Source organism: Girardinichthys multiradiatus, chromosome 23, assembly GCF_021462225.1.
Source record: "Girardinichthys multiradiatus isolate DD_20200921_A chromosome 23, DD_fGirMul_XY1, whole genome shotgun sequence".
NCBI lineage: Eukaryota > Metazoa > Chordata > Actinopteri > Cyprinodontiformes > Goodeidae > Girardinichthys > Girardinichthys multiradiatus.
In genome coordinates, this window is record NC_061815.1 from 12726096 (window position 1) to 12753449 (window position 27354).

The 27354-nt window shown below is 39.1% G+C and overlaps 1 protein-coding gene across 2 annotated transcripts in view; it reads left to right on the forward strand.

Moving 5' to 3' along the window:
- pigg (phosphatidylinositol glycan anchor biosynthesis class G) overlaps positions 1-27354 on the forward strand; it is a 114477-nt gene that overhangs the window by 26976 nt on the left and 60147 nt on the right. The window contains exons 7-11 of one of the 2 annotated variants that reach the window (XM_047353614.1): positions 7995-8212; positions 9544-9828; positions 22806-23209; positions 24804-24995; positions 25389-25541. In XM_047353614.1, coding sequence (XP_047209570.1) covers positions 7995-8212; positions 9544-9828; positions 22806-23209; positions 24804-24995; positions 25389-25431 — 1142 coding nt within the window. In that variant the 3' untranslated portion in view covers positions 25432-25541. Of the gene's footprint in view, positions 1-7994; positions 8213-9543; positions 9829-22805; positions 23210-24803; positions 24996-25388; positions 25542-27354 lie in introns of those variants that run through there. The other variant, XM_047353613.1, reaches the window with a different exon arrangement.

The window sequence follows — 27354 nt, forward strand, 5'->3', positions numbered from 1 at the left end:
CCATGAATAAAATGAGCTCTGTCACCAGATAATCATATTCATTGTATCATTCTCATACTAACAGACATGGTAATTTGTATTTTTGTATTAAAAATTATTCTGTTTATGATTGGAAATAGGAAATTATGAAAATAGAGACATTTGGATTTGACTTAATTCCCTTTTGTGTATTTTGGTTTGACATTTTAGTTTACTCCATAATGCTCCAATTATTTCCTGCACAGTTGCAGAGCACAGGAAAGTATTTAATAGCAAAAAATAGTCAAAGAAAACACATAAAGGAGATCAAAAGAGCTAAACTTCAGTTTTTAAGCACTAAAACATTCCAGTAGGCTTAAAGTCTGACAGTACCAATACCTATGGTCACAACTTTTACGTCATCAGTTCAATCTAGAATTGTAGATCTAGAGTGCTGTGAAGAAGTAAGTTCCCCGTCAGAACGTTGTCACCTAATGGCAGATGTTGCTGCCAATGGTGGAACAACCAGTTTTTAGGTTTTGGCTTCAGTTGCTTTTTTTAGGGCCAGGTTGATTTGCAAGCTTCTGTTTCTTAATCAATAAATTCAAAATTTAACAAAAACTGCATTTTGTATTTACTCTAGTTATCTTGGTTAAAGAAATATGAAGAAATCTATTAGGGTCAAATGCTTTTTCAAGCAGCGTATTTGTACTTAGTCTTTGAAGTGCAGTAAAATGTCGCAGGCAACGTGTTACATAGCAGTCTGAGAAAGGTTTGCTGTCGGATCTTAAGTCTGGTAATAAGTTCCATCAGGTTTCTGAAACAATAAAGATAAACAGTTGAGCAGCTGATTCCAGCAGCACATTTTACTTTAACCCTCAACCTACTTAAATTGCCAATATTTGGGGCTGATATTTCTTCCTCTATTGCAGAAAAAAATCTGTGTCTAGAATTGCATTAAAAAAAGCAGTAACAGCTGTGCTGCATAAGGAGGTGTTGATGATATTGAAATTGGGGGCATCAGATTTTTAAAGCTCATCCTAAGCTTGGCTAAAGCAAGATTCTCCCAAAGACAACTCATGTTCTACACCATTTACTGTTTTCTTTCAGGTACTAACGGTGTATCCTATTTTCCCAAATAACTTTCCCACAGTCGAACCTCTGACTTGGAAAGTCTGAGGTCCAATATGGCAGCCATGCATTTAAAGCACGGTGAAGGTTGCAGATATAAACACGTTTTACTGTTCTGATAGCTTATATGTCATTAAACCCATGGCACTGTACAGTATCTATTAATCAACATTTTCCTTTATGGTTTGAAGGTGTAAAATGGAGATAAATGAAACGTTATTGGCTTGTGTTGCTTATAGCAGTTAGCAGCTCAACAGTTGGCAAATCCTACAGCTTTTCCAACTTTCCAACAGATCTGAGCTCCGACGTCCATGGCCAATCAAATGCAGCACATCTTCTTCAGCTAATATTAGAGGTTTAACAGAATAAAAACGGCTTCATTATATTTCCTTCTTTCTAGGCCTGAAAGTTTTAGGGGGCATGCTTGAAGTGGGCTTTTAACAGTCTCTGGTCCTGAAGTGTTTTTAAAAGTGGACTAGAGCTGTAAACACTGCAGAAAATCTCAGTTTACCTAAATTTGCTTTTGGACAGCACCAGAGATGCTGCTGTCCAGAAGCAACAGATTTGTGCTTGAAAACAGCTTTTACACATTTGAACACATATATTTGTATTTCATCTTAATGATTGTTTGGGGAATGGGTTAAAACTTTGCACCTATGAGCTCAAGTCAAACTCCAAAGATGACTCGTAAATGCTTTAATCCCTTTGCAATCCTTTAGCAAAACAGACTTTTTGAATTCAGATCGGTGTTCACTTTACAATTACATCACTGTGCTTTTGGACTCTGTTGGTGTCAAAGGTCAGACCTGGCGCCAAAACGGCCATATGTAGCAGACTGAGCCTAACATAAAACAAGATCAGTCTATGTTTGGGAGAAAGACCCGCACAGCTCCAGCAGGGGCTCTGTGTTTTTTAAGCAAACCTGAATTAAGATTTTTTTTATGCACCTGAATAAATTACCTTTTAAATGTAAAAACCACCTCCGGGAAGTCTTAAACTCTGCAGTCTTTTCTTGAACATCAGTCTTTTCATATTTCTGTAGAACTGCTCGCACAAATAGCATGTATTTTTTTCCCCATCTATCTTGGGGTCAAACAGTTTGTGAGAGACAGAGCTGTTTCCTTCTTGTCGTACTTGTCCTTCACACCAATGACAGCCTTTTGAGGTTTATGTTCGTTTGTTTGAAAAATGTTAGAAGTAAAGGACCAGAGAGAGAAAATCACACAAATAACTTTTAAACCTGGTAGTTTAAGGTTTAGCAGTCACTTTGTGCTTGAGTTTAGCTTCTCTGTAAAGTACCCTGAAATGAGTTTTGTTATTACCTGCTGCTTTAAATAGGCTAAATTTTGACTAACACCACTGAGGTCCCTGGTAAGCATCAAAGCAGTGATTTAAAGTTTCTATATGTTCTCATTTTCACGAATGGTGATTTGGAAGATGAATGGACAAGTTAAATCATTTGCATGACTGAAGAACAATGTACAAACATCAGCTGCAGCTTTAAAATCACCTGTGTTAAACAATGCCAAATATTTCTGACATGTTAGATCTGATTGATTTCTGCTGTGTTTTTAAATGTGGGGATGTTCTGCTTCCTGGTTAGCAATACTCCTGACTTCAGTGTTGATGCTACATGTCGACCACATTTAGACATGAGTCATTGTTAAGGCCATAACTGCACAATATATTGCATCGCAGTCGTCATCACAGCCATATTGCAAGACTCTTTTGAAGCAACATTTGGTGGGCTGTATCATATCTGCATATCTATAACATATTTGGCCTGTTGAATGGACTCTACCTCCGCTTAATGCCCTCACCAGGTGTATATTCTTGTATATTCTAAAGCTAATGGAGAGTGATGGAGGCATTATCTAATGTTGAATAGAAAGCATCTGGAAAGTGAGGTTCATAATCATTATCACAATTTATACCTGTTAGGACATACCATTAGTATTGCAGTCAAATAGTTTCCTTAGGTCGTAAGGCTCTAGCTATATGGTACCCAGATTTGGATGTAGAGATTTGTTCTATGTATATTTCCCATATGAAAACCCCCTTTAAAGTTCCTTTATATCGTACTCGTTGTCTTCCGCTTTATCCGGGACCGGGTCGCGGGGGCAGCAGACTCAGCAGAGACGCCCAGACGTCCCTCTCCCCAGACACCTCCTCCAGCTCCTCATGGGGGAGCCCAAAGCGTTCCCAGGCCAGCCGAGAGACATAGTCCCTCCAGCGTGTCCTGGGCCTCCTCCCGGTGGGACGTGCCTGGAACACCTCCCGAGGAAGGCGTCCAGGAGGCATCCGGTATAGATGCCCCAGCCCACCTCAACTGGCTCCTCTCAATGTGGAGGAGCAGCGGCTCTACTCCGAGGCCCTCCCAGATGGCCGAGCTCCTCACCCTCCTCTTTTTATATATTCAATGATTTAGTTAAATAGGTAAACATGGGCTGCACAGTGGCACAGTTGGTAGACTGTTGTCTTGCAAAAGTCCAAAAACATGACTGTTAGGTTAATTGGTCTCTCTAAATTGCCCTTAGGTGTGAATGAGTGTGTGCGTGGGTGTTTGTCCTGTATGTCTCTGGCGAACTGTCCAGGGTGTACCCTGCCTCTCGCCTGTAGACTGGTGGAGATAGGCACCAGCTCCCTCGTGACCCACTATGGAAGAAGTTGTATAGAAGTTGAATGAATGAATGAATAGTTAAACACCAAAGACCTCCAAGTATGTAAACCATACAGAAATGCCAGAACCATAACTAATAGCACCTTTTGGTTCTGCGATTAAGATATCATGGTCTGGAAAATGTCTGTTTTTTGGTTTATTCTAGACCTAAAAGGTGAGAGAATAATAATAAATATAAAGACATGTTTCTGCTGTACTGATGGATGGAAGTAACACTTAAGTGTTGATGAACATTTTAGTAGTGCAGGCTAAGCACTGGCAACATGATGCAAAATATTTATTGTCAGTTTATCTATGACTGTTTGTTCTGCACACCGTCTGCTGGTTAATCTGAGGAATTTAAGGTCAAATTAAATGGAAGAAGAGAAAGGTTCACTTGGTCAGTGTGACTGTTTTTGATGATCTTCCTGCTGCTGTTCACTTGCTTATCCTGAATATCAGTTATATTTGTTTGTTAAATAGGGCTGTGTTGTTTAGTTTGTTGTACCTGTTACTGCCTTTGTGTCCTGGTCTCACTTGGAAAAACAGATCATCTTAAAGAGACATTTTTGTACCTGGACATATATGGGTGCAGTACGGAGGTGTGCATTGTGCTCCCCAGCTAGCAGCCTTGCTGCTAATTTTACTGTCATGTAGGGTGTGTGGATAGTTAATTAAATCAGTTGACAAATGCGATTAGTTGTGATGCAATCTTTTTAGGCGAACAGAGAACAGCAGCTTGATACAATGCACACAGTGGCGTTGTCTAAGATCTCACTTCAGATTCTTGATGACCAAGCCTTACTGAAGTATACCCCCCACCTCATGAATAAACTGCCCCTGCTGCTACCATGACAACACACCAATTAGGTATAACATTATGACTATAAGCCCAATAGTGTGCTGGTCCCACTTTTGCAATAATGCAATAATAAACAGCACACAGGCAGCCATGTGTTGTAAAAAAAAAAGTCCAGTTCTGATAGTCATACAGCCTATTGCTGGTACTATTTGTACCCTTACAGGTTTGTGGTTATGCTGCTTCATATTCAGTGAACTATGATCCTCTGTGGACACCTTTCTATCAGAACCAAGATTATCTTCTCCACCTGAGCTAAGCAAGCGATTTTATTTAGATAGCCTTTTTGCAGATAAATATGTCACAAAGTGCTTTACAATAAAGTATACAATACATGAAACACAGAAGGATATATGAAACCTCAGTGAAAACTAAATATAACAAGAAAAACCAATAAACGCTATCTAACTAAAAGTCTGTTTTTAGAAAATGTCATGAACAATCAACCTTGTCTTGGCAGAGTCAGGAGAAGGACAAGGTGCCATTGCTTCAAAGGAGCAATCACCTCAAAGGCAGTTTTTGGGACCACAAATAACATCTGACCTGCTGACCTCAGACTATGGGTTGGGACGTAAAGCAGCAGAGACCTAATGACAGGCCTGACCATGAAGGGCTCTAAAAGTTTGCGATTTTTAAAGTGAAATTCAGCATTAGCCAGTGAAGGGGGGAACATGCAACAGTTGCATTAGCATGTCTGTTGGATCAGTTCACGCGAGACCTACATGCATTAATGATGGCGTGAGAATCCCAGCACCATCTCGGCCAATGTGAGAAACGTTTGCATCATGGAGCATTAACAAGCATCTCGAAGCGCTGCTAGTATGTAGACTCACCTCTGTGTGTGTTTTTCCCAGTAACTGGTTCAGATGATGCTAAAGCATAAGGTTGATGATGTTCGTGTTTGATACTGTCTGAAGCAGATGTCCGGTACGCTGTCTGCTGGAAGACACAGATGTCTTGAAGTGACATAAACTCTTGCAAAGAGCAAATGTGGCATTTTCAAAACTCAACTTTGGATTGCATTTATAAACCAACAAAAAACAAAGCAAATATAACACTGTGGCACCTTGTTTTCCTGTCTATTTTGGTCCTTGGTTACCATAGTGATGGGATGAAATGGAAATAAATTCAGTAGACCTACATTCAGATGCGTTGATTTGTCTGAATCCCTCCACTCGGTTAATCATGAAGTTATTATGCAGCAGGATGTGATGTTTGTCACTGCTGGGGGAAGCTTGCCTCGGGTATATTTTAATAACTCTCCTGTTGGACAAATCTTCTTCCAGGATGTGAAAAATGTTGGACAACAGAACAAAGTGTTTGATATTTCAGACTGCACCTTGGACTTCATTTCAGAGTTTTAAAGTTTTTCAGTTTAAAAACGGTTTCAGAAGCATTTAGAGTTAAGCCAATCTCTGCTTGCTTCTGACACCTTAGTCTGGTATTTTCTGATTTGGTCATGTTGTGTTGCCTCTGAATCTTTTGTTGTTTTTCTCAGTTTTAACATGAAATCACTTCCAGAATATTAAAGCAGGCCTTTTTAAATGCAGGCCTGGTGATGCAAGGCTTAAACAACCTCGTTCTACTTTTATTTCTCTCTGCCCCATTCCCGGCCCGTCTTGCGTGTTTCAATCTTCATGTTGTGTTTATCCGGTGCCACTAACCTCGGGCGTTTCGAGGAGCCATTAACCAATCCCTGTATTTTTAGACACATGAAGCATGGCCAGGGCCATCCATATTGTATAATTCATGCCTGTGGCTTAAGGTTTTAATATGTCTTCCAACCCCTCTGTATGATAGATCTTCAGTCCCTATTTATCACCTGTATGCTTATGCTGCTGAGATAGGTGTTATATTGTTTATAGAAGAGGCTGTGTGTCTTACACTGAGCTAAAACACATTGCTCTGCCCTTCAAGCAGCCTCTAAAGCATTCGGCTAAAATTTATTATGGTATCTTTTGATCTACTGAACAAGTCAGAGCTCGTCTCAGTAAGCAACCAGACAAATTACACTAAATGGTTTTACCAGGGGCTACTTCCCTTTTTAAAGACATAACATTGAGACAGAGGCTTCAAGGAAGAAATTACTCTAATTCTAGTTCTGATTTTTTCCATTTAAAAGAACATCATTCATATGTCAAAAAGATGGATGAAGTCCTAAATAAGATTACTGGGCTTTCATTTCTACTGAAACCGTTAGAAAGGGCCAGTGTTTTCCTCGTGATTAAATGTAAGTGCGTGGCAGCAGTTTGTGGAAGCCTATCCTGCATTAAGGCAAGGTAGTATAAAGTACTTCAAAGTTTGGATTAAGAACAATCCCACAGGGTTGGTACATGGCATAGCCGTAGCATGGGCAGACTATATGTCCATGATGCAGCTGTCTGGGGTTTGACTTCCAACCTCAGGACCAGTGCTGTGTCTTCCTGCCTTCTTTCTCTGCTTCCTGTCTGAAAAACTGTGCCTTCAGAGCTTTACAAAAAACAAAACAGTCCAAAAAGCCAATAGTTAAAATAAATCAGGGGTTTTATTTAAATCCTTCCAACCTCAGTTAAACTAATAAAATCAAAATGTTATACATGGTCATTTACTCATTTACACTAACGAGGCATAAAGTTATGACCAGTGACCCATGTCACTTGATCAAGGTTCATGTGATGACGACATGACTGGGTCAGAGCATCACCAAAGCTGCTTTTCAGAGGGCAATGGTGAACTGGTGGCCAAGGCTCATTGCTGCATATGGATAGCAAACCCTGGACCATCTGGTTAGATCCAAAAGACAAGCTACTGTACCTTTACATGCTGAAGAGGTTAAAGCTGGTTCTGATAGAAAGTGAGAACACATGGTACATCGCAATTTGTTGCATAAGGGGGCACCATACCTGCAGACTAGTCTCGGTGTCCACCACTAAAATCTCCATCTATGTAAGATGAGAACTTAACCACAGAGCAGGTATAGAGCAAAAGTATAATTCATCACCTGGTGATGAATTATACTTTTGTTTTACACCACATGGAAGGCCAGTTGCATGTCTGTGATTACCTGGTAGATCACATGGTACCAGGATGCTCTACGGGGAGAAGGTAAGCTAGCAGAGGCAGTGTGATGCTTTGGGAAATATTCTGCACAATAGCTGGATATATATAGTTATCAGACTAGGCAGCTTATAATACTGCTAGCAGGTTTGTATGCTTGTACTTTAAATTACAATTTTCTTTAAATATGTCAGTTGTATATGTTTTAATTGTTTACGTTGCCATTCAAAGTTAAAAACGGTTTTAAACACCATAGTAGATGATCTGTTCTTGATAACAAAATAACATAAATTATTTAAAACTGTGTTTTTCACAGTGAAATCACCTTGTTTCTTTTCCCCTCCAATCCAGAGGCTGGCTTCGAACAGTTTCGTGTGGCAGAAAAGGCTCATGGGAGCTGGATGAAGCTCTACCTAGAAGGAAACACCTCTGAGGTGCTGACCAACATGGGCAAAAAAGTCCTGAAGCAGTACCTGGAGGCGCTGGCTGCCATGAGTTCTGCTCTGAGCAAACAGCTGGGCAAATACGACATGTACTCAATGATTGCAGGAATGGTCTATGTGTTCCAGGTGAGGACCCGAGAGTTTCTGTCAGGGTTTGTTCCCGTATGGCAGTGTTGTGTTAATTGGTTTGCTCATTGACTGTCACAGTTGTGCAGGAAATAATAATAAAAAGGAGAATCTAAAAAAAAAATCACAATTCTTAACATTTTATGAAGTGTTTTGATGAATTTAATGCCAGTAACATTTAAATAGGCATAAAAAATGGAAAGTTAATTTGTGTTATACACTTTGGCAACAAAAATGTTAATTTTTACATTTTTAAAAAATGAAAACATTATTTCGCTTTTAAAATAATCTATTAGATCCCGCTGTAAACAGGATCATGTAAGTGAATTCACAACCATTATTCTAATCAGGGACGCATCGATCAGAATTTTCAGTTCAGTTTGCAGGTTGTTATTTCTCAACGAGAACTATAAAAGAAAAAGAAACTAGAACAGAATTGAAAATATTTTTAACGGCCATCCGATCGTTAGCAGTGATTAATTATTTGTATTAGGAGCAGCGGTAGCGTGTAACCACTGTGTGAGACAGAGCAGTCGCTGGAGCAGGGGGTGTAGCTTGCATTTCTGTGTGTAGTTCCTAGGGAATCCTAGAGAATGTCTTCGTCCAGCAAAAGGTTGTCTTTTGGAGCTTCTGGCTAGCCCAAAACCAGTCAAGATGTTGCATTTGATTAGTTGTTGCATCTCTCGGTATTAACTTTGCAAGTGTTAAAGTTGTAAATGGGTATGCCATTAAGAGGAAAATGGTAGTCAGATGCTGCTGATCATATTAACTGAGCAACACAATGCCAGGGAGGAACGATGTCAGCAATGATCTAAGAGAACCAATTGTTACATAGCCATGTTTGAAAAGTTCAAAAGTGGTGTTGACAGTTGAGTTAGAAAATAGACTGAACCTTGATGGCTGCTTGTTTGGAAGATTTACCTGAAAAATAATGTCTATTAAAGCAGCAGTGCCAGGGCCAGTCTTCAAGAGATACTACCCTGCAACTTTTAGATGCACCCTTTCTCCAAAGCTGAACCAAATGGATGGCTCACTACCAGGCCTCTGCAGAGCTGGATGCCTGAATGCTGATGAAAGAATATAGCCATTTGATCCAGGTGTGTTGGAGCAGGGATGCATCTAAACATTGCAGGATAGTAGCTCTTTAGGACTGGACTTGGGCACCCCTGTCTTAAAGACATCTACTAAGTTTATTCTATATCCTGGTATGTAACATTACAGTAGAGAGATGAGGTTCTTACTTTTTAACATTCAACATGACAGTTGTATTGATCAAACTTGATAAAACTTTGTTTTTCCTCACCTCTCCTCCTTCTCCCCTGGCCTTTAAGCTCCTGTTGGTCTTACTGCTGGCTATGCCTGAAGCCCTCAGCTGTGCCGCAGCGGTGGACCTTCCGGTCCTCTCCTCCCTGCTCTCCTTGCCTTTCTACCTCTTGTGCCTGCTCCTTGCCTCGGTGCACGTGTGGGTGTGCACATCTGCAGAGAGCTCCTGTTACTTCTGCAGTCTCTCCTGGGGTCTCGTGTTTGCTGCTGTTGCCTTCTCCTCAGCGATGTTTTGCATTCTGATCTCAGTAGCAACACGGAGACTCCCCCTTCGACCAGAGATTCATGGGAAGGTGAGTGGGACCTCATAATACCACCCAAACATTGGCATAAGCTGTCCTGGATGTTCATCCTCAGGTTGATTTTCTTTCATATTTATTTAGTGTTGAAACCAGATATTTATACATATATATAAAAAGACACATCACATTTTTTTCTCACTTTCTGACATTAAATCTGACTAAATATTTCCTATTTTTGGTCAGTTACAGCTGTTTACATAGCATTATAGTAGTATAGTTCCTTAGTGTTTAGTAGAATGGCTGTTTCACTTCGTTGAAATGGTTTCGGTATCAGTTTTCTGTAACTTCACCCCGTTGCTCCTGACAGAACTGGTGTAACTGAGTCAGGTTTGTGGGCTGACTTGTTCACACACACATTTTAAGCTCTGCCTGCATATTTTCTATTGGACTGAGATCAGGGCTTTCTTATGGGCTCCCGAAAACATTGGCTATGCTATCCTCAAGACACTTTATAACTAACTTGGCAGTATTCTAAGTGTCTTGTCTAGTGTGAAGATCCCTTTTTTCGCAAGCTTAAACTTGGCTAAATTCTTGAGACGTTGCTGCAATATTCCCACAAAATGTTCTTTCTTCATGATGCCACCTGTATGGTGAAGTGCACCCGTCCTTCCTGCTGCAAAACACCCCATAACATGATGCCGCCACTCCTGTACTTTACAATTGGCGTGGTGTTCTCAAGCTTGTAAGTTTCCCCTTTTTCCTCCAGATGTATTGATGTGATTATGGCCAAACACATTTTTTCTGCCTCCACAGGTCTGCCTCCATTCAACTTACATTTAGCAAATGAACTTAACTGTTGAAAGCCACTGTAATCTTAGTGTTTGTAAGATTCTGACTGAAAGTAATGCAAATGAAAATACTCTGTCATTATTCCGGCATTCAGCAAAAACAAAGAATTTTGGTAATCCTTACTGACCTGAAACAGGAAACGTTTACGCTGATTTAATGTCACACAGTGAAGAAAATTGTTTTGTGTGTTTTTCTGCAGAGTATGTAAATATCTGGAATAACTTGTGTACTGTGCTGCAGAAAACGCCTCAACATGCAAGATGAACGTTTGTTAACTGGCTCCTAAACGATGGAGAAATCTCATGTTACTGCTTCCAGCATCCTTACATGCCTTTACTACAGATATTTTATTTCATATGTAAACATCTTTCTTTGTGTTTGTAGAAAAAAAGCTTAAAATATTCAGTTAGTTTAGGGCCATATCCGTTTACTTAGGTTCTTTTGCTCTTATCAATATTTTTCCAAGGTTTTAAGAGGCAAAATAGTTATTTCTGCACTTTGATTTAGTTCAATGCTTCTCTGTTGGACCTGTTTGTGAAAATTCGAATCTCCAAAAGCTATTTAATTGGTTGATTTTCAGAAGAATTTAAATGTTTTAAACAAACTCTGACTGAATGGCTCTCTTTTAATCAATGATTGCAAAGAGCCACTTAATTACTCCCTAATTATTCTACAGTATTGCACAGGAATACAATAAGATTAGAGGTAGGGGTTAGTTTATACCAGGGATGGCTAATTCATTTAAACACACACGGTAGTGCTTCATAAAACTTTTACTGTGCTGGCTGAGGCCAGAGAGAAAAAGCTGCTTCCAGTTTTCTAATAAAAAAGCAAGAAACAAGTCAAAGGTGCACAAATGTTTCTAGAGCTGATGACTTCTCCATATTTTCCACAATCAATGAATGTACATAGTTGGAGTTGGACCTTAACAGCTTCCTGGTTTGTGTTTGACATTGTTAAAAACACTAGCAGTAGCATTTCTTCCAAGTTGCATTGTGCAAAATGAGGCATAAACGTGGTTCTTTGCAATGTCTGGGCCAACAACCTTATCATTATTATTAGGAAGACATCCCATCTCCCCACAGTGTTAATTGTTTTATAATTCACTAAAACAAGCTCTAACACCTGAAGTAGCTTTTATTATAAATCATCTAGTCTGTTTGTTATTTTTGTCTGGTGGAATAACAGAAATTAAGTTGTTTTTGATTTGATCAAAAAAGAACTAATCTGTTTAAACTGTTCCTCATCTCTTGGTTAAACATGTGTCCATCATATCCATAAATTATTAGATCTTGGAGTATTGTGTCTTTTTTTTTAGGCTGTTGTGAAGTTTTCCCCCCACACTCCACCAGGAACTTTGTTTTCTTTCTATATACGGTTCTGTGGGCTGCTGATTGTTTTGCCTTTTTATAATTTTGTATGTTTGGTCTCTTTTACTCTCTTTGCTGTTAGCCACACATTGTGGCTTTTCTGTACCTGCTCATAGCATGACATTTTATTGATACCTAGATTTGTTTTGCAGTGGTTCAAATTGTTCACATTCATACAAACATCGTAACACAACCAGAAACATTTGAAAAAAATATAACAGTGCTCAAAGTGCTCCAGGCTCCATAATTCAAATCAAAGCAGGACACAGATAAGGAGAGCAAGACTTAAAAATATGATAAATATGTGAGAAATGTATTTTTTGATAAAGCCAATGAAACCGAAATTATCTAGACTTAATAAAACCTGATAAATCCATTAAAATCAATTGAGAGTGGCAGTATCATATCAGCTTGCTCAGTTCAGTAACAGTAGTCTGAACCAAGCTGTTTTTAAAACTTCTGGTACTACATTTAGGGACTAAGACTTTTCTTTCAGAGGGAAGAAGCTCAAACCCCTGAAGTGGATGGAAGTCATAATTTAACAGAAACTGCAATGTGCTGTACCTGCATGCTGTACAGGGATGTGACTGATTGTTGGGCATGTTGCATTATTAACTTGAACTAGACCCCCTGTATCATTGTTTGAGAATCTTATTTTTAGCTATGAGCAGGAAGTAGATCTCAAGTTGCCACTTACAGTGTTGAAGTTGGCGTCTGGTTCAAGCATCCACATGGTGCTAAACTAAAGGGCTATTTCTCAGGTTTCTTATAGTTCTATAAAACAATTTGAAATGCATTTCCTAATTTATTTGTGAAAACACAAATAAAGCCTGTACATTGCTTTTTTTTTTTTTTTACATTAGGACTCCTGTAGAATTAGTAGAGCATAACTAATCCATACAGCCACACTGTATGGACATTTCTGGTGCCCTGCAACTTTTAGATTTGTCCCTGCTCCAACATATCTGAATCATGGCTGAATGAGGGTCTCAGCATGCAGGCCAGTTCTACAGAGTCCTGCTAATGAGCGAAATGTTTGATTCAATGTGTTGAAGCAGAGACGTATCTAAAAGTTGTTGGATATCTCTCCACAAGGACTGGAATTTGACAACCCTGGACTGATATATTCTACCCTGATTAAAAATACCATTTGGGATCTGTGAAACCTTTACTCTGTGAAAACAACAATGTGGACATTCGTAGTTTTACCAAAATGTTGATAAAAATCATGTTGCATCCTTCCAAACCCAATTATGTGTGGCATCCCATCTCATGGGCTGAATGTATTGTTACACTCCTTTATTCTGCTATAATCTGCTCACTATATGGAAAAGTAGTGGGAGACTTGAGTAGATGACATCAGCAGTTCAGTCATAATATCTCATTACAGTCAACTGACCCAAAAGGAACTAGAACCACAATCAACTAAAATAAAAATAGATCAAAATTATGTCAGATTAAATTTTTTTCTTTAAATATGTAGTTCCCCAATTCATCAAAATACTATCGAGAGAAATTGGAAGATATGCACCGGTACATAGGCACAATATAGTAAGTATTTGGGGATGAAATGGTAACATACATTCTTTTGAGGTGGCAAAGAAGTGAATAAAACTGCAGCTTTTCTGGGTAATTTAAATTGTAAAATTGAACCTTGGCAGAAATCAGTCCTATAATCTTTAGGAAATGGACACTAAAATCATTTTCACATTCAATGCTATTAAATTAAATAAAGCAAAATTTGACTTTCAAAATGTTTTTTGTTTTTTTGCCTCTTAATGTTATTATTGTTATCATTTGTATGTCAAACGTTTTAAATGAAGGTTTTGTGATTTCTCTGATGGGTCTGTACCTGGCAGAGGCCATCATCACGGAAGCAGTAGCAACTGAAGTGCTGTTTTACGTAATGAATCGCTGCTGTGTCACCTCACCCGTTTTCTCACATCCCGGCTCTGCAACCTCACTCAGCTGCTCTGAGGCGTAATGGTGGCAGACCACCCATGCTGCTTCAGTCCTGGAAGAAACCCCTTCAAGTCCACCGTGAAGGTGAAAGGAGCTTAAATATGTGTTAAACCAGAGGGCTTTTACTATATAGACCTATATACTATCTCTTATGTGCAGAAGCAAAAACATTGCAATGTTAATGTCAATGCTGATTGAGGCAAAAATGTTCTGATGTTCAGACCCTGCTGTATTGAAGTGATTCATTTAGCAGTCCCTAAATGTATGTTGCTGTGGAAGCACACAAAACTTCACATTTATTGATCCGACTGCCTTCCTTTTATCCGTCCCCGGCTCTGAAAGCTGTTATTTGTGTTCATTTAATTTTCAGCCCGGCCACAGATACATTTACTGATCTAAATATATTTATACCTGGAACTGCTAACAATTCTTCAAAGAGCCATCTTCAGTCAAACTGTTTTAGCGTTCATAGACTAGCTTTCTGTCAGTGCTGAAATCAATTGTAAGTTCTCATGGATTACTTTAAAAGCAATGCATAGATTTGTCCTTGCTGTTCCTGACTGCAGACACAAAAGAAGCATAATGTAATGCAATCTTCAGTGTCTTGTTCTAAAAAAGATGTTTATGGATTTGCAATCAAAGCACATCTCTACCTGCAAGACTATCAAACACCTGTAAGAGCAAAGCACTTAATATCTCTAAAGTCCTTTCCTTTTTAATATCAAGATTAGATAATAAAGGTTGGCTATTTTAATGTGTACAGTTCCTTGCCAAAGTATTGACACCACTAGAGTTTTGTCCCAAACGACCAAAAACGTTAATGTATTTTTTTGGCGTTTTATATGCTAGGGCAACAGTGTTTGTAAGACTGTTTGCCATGTGGGGCAGTCATTGAGTTCATTTCATTGTGAAATTTGTTGTAATAATACATTTTTTTACTGGCTTGAAAATGAGGTAGATTTAACTCAAATAAAGTAAGCAGATTTTTATAGAAAATGTACATAAACATAAAAAGGGCCTTGGACCATTCCCTTATTAAAAGAATACCAAACAATCTCCAAACATTTTTAAGTCAGTTGATTGATCTCTATTATCTTTCCTCAGAAAGACATTTTAATCAATTTTTAGCAGCAATAATGGGATATCAGGCAGTCTTTCTTTAAAAACACTGTATTTAAACAAGTTTAATGAATTTGTGAGCCCAAGCCTGCTTTCCGGTAGAGGTCGCTGGATTTTTGTTCTTCTACTGATTATGATTTTGAAATAAAGCAAAAATAAAACCTTGCCTAAAAAAATTAAAAAGGGTCCATCTCCACAAACTGCCTTTGCTGTTGGGCCAAATTTCTACCGTTCTTGGGTTGAGGTCATAAGCCGCACTTTGGACACCCTAGTTACAGACCCGCACAAAGTAGCACCTAATTGTAAGGTGAACGAAACTGATGCATGGTTTTCACATATTTTTACAAAAACAATCTGAAAAGTGTGATATCCAATATTATTTTTTGGGTAATACCATGTATTTGTCTTCATTTATAGTTGAGATCACATTTTTCACCATCCTGGCTGAATTAGAGTTATGATTATTCTTCTTTCATCCCAGAAATTAGTTTCTCAGAAAAAACGAGACAGGCCGGCATCTCTCCAAAGATAATATAAAATTACTATCAGTTCTAAAAACAAAACTCTTTAATAAATAAATGACATGTCAAAAATTATTTTAACCTTTCTTGATAATCGAGGTAAATCTTTATTGGCATTAGGACAGTCAAACCCTGCTTATAAATGATGACCAGGTTGTTGCATGTTTCTCTGGCTTTTTGATGAGTTGTCTTTGATGAGCTCAAGTCTTTGAGGTGTTGGCAGACAGGCCTTCCAACCTCAATCTTTACCTCCCTCCCCAGATTCTCTATTGCCTCCCTTCCATTGGCCCTGTTTAGGTTTCACGGGTCCGCTCCTTTCTCTCTGCTCTGCACGGAACCTGCTGTTTCCACTGACCCACTGATTGCTGGAGCTAAGGCTTGAAGCCTTAATGTAGGGCGCCGTGCCGCTATTAACGTTACTGTGTGATATTGTCACATTAAAGTAATCTGCGTGAGGATCTGCTTTTTCCAACTGAATACCTGTTACCTTTCAGTTTGTTTTTTTTAAAGGGTAAAGTATGACCGTTTAACAATGTACTTTTGCAAAATGAGAATAAGGGGTAAGAAAACATGTTTGGGTATAATATTCATTTTTATCTAAATTCAAAAGTGAGCCATAGAGTTTGGCTTGGTGAACTTGGCTTACTTTCTGCTCCAACAGGATATAATTAGAATTTGAACTGAATGACCCTGTAATGAGTTTGCCGTTTCCCTTAAAGACACATGAGACGCAGAAACACTGTATAACTCTAAGACACCACTGTTACTGGAAAAGGAGGCCTGTAACAGATGATTTAATTGAATTTCATAACTTTTTTTTAAAGTTCAGTGGAGTCTGACAGCAATAGAAAAACAAGATTTCTTTCTTGGCGCGGGTGAAACAGCTATGTTTTCCAATGAGAAGTCATAACACAGATGGCTGGGTCAGAATACTTTCTCACTGGGACATGATGGAAAGGCTGGTTTAGAGCTGTGCCGCTGGAATAAATCACACATACCAGACCCAAGACTGACTTTCTGAAGCAGCACAAATGATTCATATGTTTTAATTTAAAAAATGGTAAACATATGACTAAAACTAAACATTTAACAGTAATTTGATGCTAAACACCACATTTAGAGGCTCCATAGGTCATGTTTTTAAAAATGTTTCTTCAGGGTGCTCTGCCGCGGTGCAGAGAGCACTGTTGACAGCGCAGAAGCGCAGCATCCTTCCCTCAGCACATTAGGCCTCCACTCATTTTGATTGATTAATGTACAACTGTACACGCTGGCCCCGAGGCCCCCTGGACAATATTTCTCCCATTTAGACTTTTCAAGTCAGCGGAAGAGCCTCGGGTTCAAGGGTGGATGAGAAGATCAATACTAAGGGACTCCTGTCTGCTTGATTCATTTATATAGTGATTCAGCAACATGCTGCCTAGCTTAGTTAGAAAAAATAACAGTGCTAAAATGACTGAGATGGCTAATCTACAGAAAATAATTTATAGGTATTATCTGTTAACAACAAAAATGACAGTCCAGTCGTTTTTTTTACATCTGGTTACTTTAACTGCTTTAAGTTCCTCTACCTAGTGGAACAGTCAGTAGAACCGTGTCACTAAATATATATGTTTCATACATCAAAAGCATGACTCAGATTCAATGTGGTCTTGACCTACACGATGGGCTGCTGTAGTTTAAAACTGCTTTAGGTTCTCCTGACGATTATTAGGATGCAACATGTTTTGTTTCAGTGCTGTGGTTGGAAGAGGCTGCTGTAAAGTATTTTAGCTGTTCCGTTAGGAAACCTCGCACGCCTGTCGAGATCTTTTGATAATGTTACAATACAGTTGCACCATTACTGTTAAATTACTAGGTCTGCCCAAAGGTTTTTCTGAATTACGGCTTATGTAAGAGTAATGTGGTGAAAGTCCCATACTCCTTTTTAAAGGTTCAATAAGGGCGCATGAAAGAAAGTTTGGTGAAAATGTTGAATGTACAGCAGAGGTATTACTTGAACAGAAGTTGACAAAGTCCTGCATCCTGTGGTTCTTCCAGGTCAGCGTGACCCACATGGTGCTGATATTAGTAATGTGGAGTTCCGAGCCTTTCTTGTAGGTTCTGCCTCAGTCCAGAGACAAAGATCTGAACACTGAAACTTGTGCAGATTTCCCTGTTCAGCACCTTTTATGCATAGCCATTATCATGATATATAATATTTTTATTTTGCTTCATTGAAGTCTTGTTTCACTGTTTTAAAAATGTGTCTTTGTAATGTTACTTTGAAAGGTTAACTTCTAAAAGCCTAACCTGGGACTGGGTCTGCGAGATTGCCTTTGGCTAGAGTGCCTATACACAGGACAACTGTTCCTTTTTAAATTTTACATTGTTTTAAATCTTCTTCCTGCAAAAATGTGATATAAATAAATACAAGTAATCACAACATAGTTTCAAAACTGACGTACCGTCAGATGTGATAAAAATGAATTCAGAAGCTGTTTTTCCTCATCATGATGCCGTCTCGCCTATAGATCGACCTTATAACTGTGTACAGACCTATTCGATAAATTAGAATATTATTGAAAAGTTTGTTTATTTCAGTAACTCAGTTCACTAAGTTTAATTACACAGAGACTGATGATTTCAAGCTTTTATTTCTGTTAATTATGATTTTCAGCTTACATCTAATGAAAACACATTTAAGATTAGAATATTACATCAGACTAGTGAAAAACATTTCGAATACATAAAATGTTAAGCTTAATGAAAGTGCTTTTAAAGGTTGTTATTTTCAAAAGTTACTTTTATTCTGACAAACGAGCCTCATCGGGACTCGTATTCTAATTAACTGAATATGTTAGGTAGCTAAACCAGATGCCACTACAGTGTGTGAGCAACTTGCTGTGTATTAGGAGTTCACTGACATGTAAACACAACTTTTAATTTATACAGATCCCAGAAAGTTTTCTTCCCACGTTTTGTGTTGCAAGAAAGATTGATGAGCATTCAAAGTGCCATCAAGAAGCAATCACAAAAATGTATGAACACCTTTATTTTTTGCTATTTTCTAACTAAAATGGCGCACACCTAAATTGTCGACTTGTAGAAATCACAGTTTGCAAAAAAGAAAAAAGATTCAACCCATGTAAAAGCTTCATTTTTTCATGATGGATCCTAGCCCTTTTTTTTGTGACCTCCTATGATAAATACAACTGTTCTTCACACGTTTTTCTCTCTACATCGTTTGCAGTTCTATCTCTCTTTCTATATGTCTCTTCCTTCCTATCTCTATCTTCGACTGCTACCTATAAGCTGCATTTAAGCTTACCTCCCTTGCAGCCACCGAGGAACCACATCTGTGGACAATCTCTGTACCGCGTCGAACAATTGTCTTGTTGGGCCCAAAAATTGGCCCAACAAGACTCAAAACAGGCCTGCTAAGAATAACTTTTTCTTATGTCCAGAACAATTTACACAGAATTCCTTTTCACATATGGTAAAAACAATAGTAACACTTTTAATCTACCAAACAAAGTTTTATGCTTCCACATTAATCTCATGCTACACTATGCAGGTGCACTGTCTACACCATTGAAAATTCATTCACCTTGGGATGCTGAATACTTGAGGCTGACAAAACAGGGGAGCCGTCTGACCTGTTTCCTGAGTAAATCACTGAATGTACTTGGTATAACATTGCACATTTTATATTCTTCATCCCAATACACATGCACTAAATTAGGGCACATCGGAAGTGATGTATGTACAGAGATATACGCTTAATGCTTCATTTCCTCATCTTAGACCCACATTTAGACACGTGACAAAATAAAGACTTGAAGCCGCACACATAGATAACATTGGTTGTTTTCCGTAAAATTCCTCCGCTGAATGTTATTATGCTGTCTTGATTCTGCAAAATTGCTGTTCCTTACTTTATTTTAGTAAGAAGTCCTACAAATGGGCTTTATTTGCTTTGAAACAATTTAGAAGTGGAAACGCATTAGATATAGTATATTTTTCAAGTTTACTGCTTTCCAAGAAGAAAATGATACGTGATGCCCATTAGTTTTTCTATAACACTAAACTTCAATTATCTTTTCAGTACTTGAAGGATCTTTGATAATAGAATACATGAACAGTGATTACCCAATGATCTGGCTTAACAGCTCTGAAATGCTATTTGAAGCTATTTATAATAACTTCAAATCAACATTATAACTTTAGAGACTTTCTTTAAAAACAACCAAAATTGCAACTTCAGTTTTCAGGTCATAAATATGACACAGTTAACTGTCGTTTCTTCCTTGTTTTTGTCCTCTTTGAATAAAACTACTATAACTAAATGTTTAACGATCGAATGTGTTGTAGAAGAAAACAGGCATTTGTTCTAAAACCGGCCTGTGTTTCTTTGTATTTTTTGAAGGAAAATCAATTCTCAAGCAGCCCATTCCCAGAGCGGGCTCAGTGCCGTAGCCTGCAGGTAGTGCATGTAACAACTCAGTCTCTCTTTGTCATCGAGGTGAGCGCAGGCTGTGATGCATGTCTGTTGTTTTCGGGGGTGAAATATTGCTGCTGACCAAAGAGGTTGGCTGAACTCTGTTTGAACTGACTTTGCGCTACATAAAATAATTTGCATACGAGTGCGTAGCTGGAAAAACTCCAGATTTAAGGATGGGCTCATCCTCTAGAGACGAGCTGCAATTGATGGATGACAGTTCACGGTCACTGTTTGCAGTGCCAAGGCAGGAAGTGACTGTTATATAGAAAGTATTAACATGATGGATTATCTGATGGTTTGAAAAATATAGTCCAACTTTAAAAAGCAGTGTAGAGAGAAATTGTAAAAGGTGAACATCAGTTAACTTATTTTTCCTGCAAAGGTCTACATTACTGTGGCATCTAAAAAGGGTTAAAAATGTTGCTTTTCTGCTATAAGGTACACAAGCTATTTAATAGATGTCATGGGGTTAGCTTTTGAGTTTAGAAACCTTGTAATATGAATCATCTTGGAGGTAGTTTGAACCTGTTAATTATCCCACTGACAGCTGTGATACTGAAGCACAGAGGTGGGTGAGGGAAACATATCTCGAGTGTGTATTAGGCTTGTGTTTTTGTGCTGTTCCTCTAAAACATCTGAGGTGTATCAAATTAATATAGCCAGACAGTTCAGTATGCCTTCAATTTTAAATAAATCCCCAACAGTGTCACCAGCAAAGCACCCCCACACCATCACACCTCCTCCTCCATGCTTCACGGTGGGAACCAGGCATGTAGAGTCCATCCGTTCACCTCTTCTGCGCCGCACAAAGACACGGTGGTTGGAACCAAAGATCTCAAACTTGGACTCATCAGACCAAAGCACAGATTTCCACTGGTCTAATGTCCATTCCTTGTGTTCTTTAGCCCAAACAAGTCTCTTCTGCTTGTTGCCTGTCCTCAGCAGTGGTTTCCTAGCAGCTATTTTACCATGAAGGCCTGATTCAAACAGTCTCCTCTTAACAGTTGTTCTAGAGATGTGTCTGCTGCTAGAACTCTGTGTGGCATTGACCTGTTCTCTAATCTGAGCTGCTGTTAACCTGCTGAAGAAAAGGCATGATGCTCCCACTACCATGTCTCACTGTGGAGAAGTGTGTTCAGGTTGATATGCAGTGTTAGTTTTCTGTAGCAGAGAGCATTTTGCATTTAGGCCAGAAAGTTTAATTTTGCTCCCATCTCACCAGGGCACCTTCTTCTATGTTTGCTGTGTCCGCGACACACATTGTGGCACCCTGCAAATGGAACTCTTATGAGTTTCTTTCAAAAATATAATTTTGTTTACATTCTTTTCCACACAGCACATTCTCTCACCTGAGATGTGTATCTCTGCAGCTCCTCTAGAGTTACCAGGGGCCTCTTGGCTACTCCTGTGATTAATGTTCTCCTTACTCCGTCAAATTTTAGGTATACGACCAACTAATGGTAGGTTTGCGATTGTTTGTTGCTCTCTGTGTTCCTTGGTCTTCATGAAGCTGTTTGTCTGCTATTGTTCTCTAACAAACCTCTGAGGCCTCCTCAGAACATCTGGTGGCCAACAGCTGAACTTTAATCATTGGTTTTAAAGGCAACTGGTTGCACTGGTTTTAATTCTGGGCTGTCAGGGTAAAGGGGGTTGCGGGATGAATACAGAAGCACTTTGGACAATTTAGATTGTACTTGGTAATAAAATAGAAAAAAAGGTATAATTTGTATGATTTGACTGATGCGACAGCTTGTTGAGAAGGAAAAACGACCAAGGTAAATGCATCAATGAGCCAGAAAATGAAAACCAAGACATGCTGGTGAACCAGACAAACCACCAGACATGGTGGGCCTTATGAAAATAGCTGAGGAAGAATTTTTTATACCTACTAAATGAAATGTTTTCTTTTCAAGCTCAGGAAATTAAACTATAATTTATTTCTATTTTCAGATTTTACAACAAAATGAATCATTTACATTTTACAAAGGAAATAAAAAACATTTATTTTCTAGAAAGAAAACTGGGAGAGTCCTTTCCATAGATACGGAGATATTTAGAAAAATAAAACATTAAATTACTTTTACCATTACATTGTACCATTGGTGTCCTTCTGTTCTAGATTTTCTTTGCAGATATTGCATAAAAACATGCATAAGAACTGCTAAAACCACCCTTTTTATAACAAAAACAATTCTTATTTGGGCTTGCAGGGTCCAATAGAAGGATCATTTCCACCAGGGCACTCAGGCCCCCTCAGATGTTCTTTGACATTGACCTGATTGATTGTGGCAGCATAAGGAGGTGTGCCAAATGTTTTGGTTGATAATGGTGACTGACTGGGGTGAAAGTCAATTATTGGGAAATCATCTTGAATATTTCTTCCCCCTCTGGAGACCAATAGACGCTCAGTAAAAGCCTTCAGCATTATTGGAGATTCCTTTCATCTCTCCCAAGATCCGTTTAATTTCCTGCCATTTGGAAAAAAGTATCGTCACTTACAATAAAGAACAGCCAGAAAGTGCCGTCCCATTCCTGAGGGAATAAGACTACTAAACTCTGATTGACATGGTGGTTATCACAACAAACAGTTATTTTTTTAATTATTGAACATTTTACCTGACTGTATGTCATGCAAATAATTGTTTTGTGTCTTTTGTTGTATTTTCTTCACATTTTCCTGTGTGAAACAGCCATTTTATTGTCCGTTTTCCTTCTCTCTTACAGTCTCCTGTGAGGAGCTCTAGTGGGGAGTGGTCGCTGTCAGACCTAGATGTTTTGCTGTTGGCAGGAACCATCGGTCACACACTCAGCTTGGCAGCGAGCAGTTTTGTAGAAGAGGAGCATCAAACCTGGTACTTCCTGCTCAACACGCTCTGTCTCGCCGTCTTCCAGGACGTGTGCAGAAAGTACTTCAGAGAACAGAGAGGCTCTGGAAATGAGGAGGAGCATCTCCTTCCTTCCAAGGACCGTCACTCCTCTGTTCACCCCAAACCAGAGATCATCTCAGAGAAATGGTTAGCTCTGGCCACGCCACCCTTTACTCTGGTTTGCTGCCGGCTGCTTCGCTCCCTCAACCAAACAGGAGTTCAGTGGGCCCACCTCCCAGATGTCAGTCATTGGCTTAACAGGTTGGTTCTATTGGACTACTGATTGGATGAATAGGTGCTAATGTTGCTTGAAACAATTAATGTGATTATGTTTTCGTACTTCCTTTGCTATAAATTCTAAATTGAATTTAAAACGTCAACTCTGGAGGCCTATTACGGGCAACATTAAAACAAAGACATGGGAGACTTGTGCTATTGCAGTACTAGTCTGACTTTCTGCTTATTTTTAAGCTCAATGTTTGTTTTAAATAAGCAGACTAAAATTGGAACTAACCCTGGAGTTATTAAAATAATATAGGCTTCATTGATCTCACAATGTGTCTCGATCCGTTTTCGTCTTGGTTCTTGGTCTCTGTAAGACCATGTCCGGCCCAGAAAGAAATCTTTTTCCATCTGGCCAAGCAAGGGGCGGGTGCTTGGTGAGAGTTAAAAACCAGTTGAGGCAGAACAAAATGACTGTAAATAGGCAGGATTTAATATTTAAGGAGAGAAATTCAGCTGTCACTCTGGAATTAATTTATTATTAAAAGAAACAAACATATTAGTGTTTCTAAAGCCACACTCGGCATGCTCAGTTAAAAAGCATATAACTTTTCACTGTCTGCCTGTCCACCTACAGCTAGTCATAACATATCAATATAACCAGTCATTTCCTGTTCTTCAGGGGAAGAGTTTTAGTCATTGAAAGACAAAGGTTATCACATATTGTAGCGGCCATAATTGAACTGGTTTAGTGTATTTCACATGAAGCTAATTCTGTAATAGCAGCACGTCTTGCCAGACATTTAGAAAAAGGATTTATATTTGAATACAACATATGTCTCGTCTGCTGACACTGATGCCTTTCAGATTTGTTTTTCTGGCTGTGAAACTGACAGGACCCTCCACTTTGCATTTCAAGGAGGGAAGATAGCCGTCTGTGATTGCTCCGACTGTAGAAAACTGTGATTTCACAGGGAAACTGTGACTGTTCTGCAGGACATTAATATTCCGACAACAGCACAGGCCGGGGGGATCATAGTTTGTTCTTGAACATGCATCACATTGTGGAATAGAGATGTGGATTCTGACCTTTCCTCAGTCCAATGTTGCCCTTTCTTCCTACCTGCTGCCTGTATAATGAGATCCAGGTAGCCATGTGCCTCGTCTCGTCTCAAAACATCCAACTTACACAGCTGTCTGATCCAGCTAATGGCTAAATACACAGCTTCTGCTCAGCTTTGATATGTCCTTTGAGGCCTTATTATTTCTTGTCCGTGCTCAGCGTGGCGTAATTTCTTACGGTATACTCCTAAATCCGGTAAACAGCTTAAAATGGATCTTCTTAAGGTTTTAAACTGATGCTGCATGATATGACTGACAGTGATTCATATTCTAAATACTCTACTTCAGTCATCAAGTGTTTTGCTTTGATCATTTTAACTGATTTGACAGGATGAATTCTTGCTCATCCTGTCTTGAGATGTAAATAGTTGACTACAGTCAACAGTGTGCGCAAACATCCAAAATATATATATATATTTCCGAATAAAATTTCAAAGGATCTTCCTTATATTAGGCTGCAGGTTGTTTCTTTCTCACCTCCCATGACTTTTTGTCTGTTGTCATTTTTCAGCTCTGAACACAAGATGATGCTGTCCATGCTGTCTGTGTTCTGCTTGCTCCTCATCTACCTCCTGGTTCAAAGACACTGCTCGCTGGTCTCGAAGGTCGCCCTGGCGCTCGGACTCCTGGGCGTCTACAGCTACCGGGCAGCTGTGGGCAATGTCCTGTTTCCCTGGCAACACTCCGGTCGAACCACGTCCAAGTAAGTTTTCCGACCCGCAGGGATGTGATTTAACTCGCTGCAACGACTTGCAAGTTTCTGTCCCCTGATAGGAACCTGATTTAAAGAGCAGAAGTGACTTAATACAATGTGATGCAAATGAGTTTTGTGGGCTATAACGTGTGTCATCTGGGACAAACACTAGGAACACATCATTAACTGAGATGATGAACTGCTGAGGACTTGTGGGCTTTTTTTTGCCCTGCATCTAGCTACAGTAAATCCTGCTGCTCCAGGGTCTCTTCCAGCCATAAAAAAAATCTGACAGCGTTTTAAATTAAACTGATTACACAGAACCAAGCTGTGATTGTTGATTTAAATTGGCAGCCAGCGAGAATTGCTTTACTATCGACAGCTTTTTTTTTCTCTTTTCAGACATCTTTTCATCACCCCCACTGTTTCCTCCCAACTCGTGTAATTGATGAATCTGAAGTTTCATTTTTCCTACACAGAGCAGTGAGCTGCTTAGAGTCGTGAGTGATTTATATCGGTGCGCCTAAATGAATTAGAATGTCGTCTAATGTGTGTTTGTTAAAACTAATTTTGTATAGATTCATTACACACAGAGTAATTTATTTCACGTTTATGGACCAAAACCTACAATTCAGAAATCAAAATATTTCATTAATCATTAAACAATTATTTTTAATGTAGAAATGTTGGGCTAATGAAAAGTATGTCAATATACTGTACAGTATCTGGACTGTACTTGCTCTGGGCTCCTTTTGCATTAAGTACTGCATCAATGCAGTCTGGCATGGAGGCAATCAGCCTGCGGCACTGCTGAGGTGTTCAGGAAGCCCAGTTTGCCTTACTGCCGGCCTTCGGCTCATGTGCATTGATCAGTCTGGTGTCTCTCCGCTTCCTCTTGACAATAGCACTTAGTGTCCTTAAGGCAGAGGTCCCAAACTGCAGTCCTCGGGTGGCCTGTGTCCTGCAACCTTTAGATGCGTCCCTGGCCAGCACATTTGTATCAAATGCCTTAATCACCTGCTCAGCATGCAGTCAAGTTCTGCAAAGACCTCCTAATAACCTAATTATTTGATTCAGGTGTGTTGAAACAGGCACGCATCTAAAAGTGGCATTCTAGTGGAGGAGTTTGGAGCTTTGAGTCCCCTGTTCTGTGGGATCAGGGAAGCATGAAGTGCTCTAAAACATCCTGTTAGAAAGCTGCACTGACCTTTGATTGGATAAAAAATAGTGGACCAACACCAACAGATCTCATTGCACCCACATCGTCACTGAGGTCCCCTGTGGAAACTGAACACTGGACTTAAAGTATTGTGTATTCAGAGCCTCTCAACTCTTTCTCCAGACTCTAAATCCTTGATTTCCAAATGAAACTTTAGTTTCATCTGAAGAGAGGACTTTGGACAACTGAATTTTCACTCTTTCTCTTCTTAGCCCACGTACACAGACATTTAACGTTGTTTCTGGTTTAGAAGTGGCTTAAAACAAGGAGCGCAACAGTTGTAGCCCATTTTCTGTATACCTCTAGCCGCAGTGGCCCTTGAAGCTCTTAGTCCAGCTATAGCCCACAACTTATGAATCTCCTTATGAAATTGCTGAAAGGGTTTTGCTTGCCAATCATCTCAGGGTGTTCTTTTTGCCTATCAATAGTGCACCTTTTCCTGCAAATCCTTTTCCTTCCACTCAACATTCCATTAACATGCTTGTGTGCAGCATTCTGTGAAGAGCAGCTTATTTATTCCTTATGATCAGTTGTGACTTGACCTCCTTGTGGTGTGCATGATAAGTTACATAGAAGAAATAATAAAAGAAGAATTATAAAAGAATGACTGAAAATGGTGAGGAGTAAAAATCTAGACTAATTTGAGTATTTTTACTCAGTAGGAACAAAATCCACCACTAGGAAATACATTTTGACAGGAATTCATGACTACATAATTATTGGCACCCCTGCGGTCAATACTTCAACCACCCCTATATTTCATAAGTACAGCACTTATACTTCTCCTCTAAGGATTCCCAAGGCTGGAGCAAACAGAAAGGAATCTTTGAGTATTCCTCTATGTCTCAGTCTGGGATCCTTTCTGATGCTCTCTTCTGCTCAGCTTACCTTTCTATAGGACATAGTAGGTCTAGGAATTGAGATGGCCATGGGAGAAGGTTGAGTAGTGACACAAGTCACAGCTTATGTGTTAATGTGACAATGTATTTATATAATTTTAAAGAGTCTAAAGATCAACTTGAAAAAGTTAAGTTTCATTTAAATAAACGTTTCCTGGGATTTTGTTAGTCTGGGGTCAGATATGACAGAGATATTCAGATTCCAAAAAAAATCTCCACATTTGTCTCATCAGTCAACAGGGTATTTTCC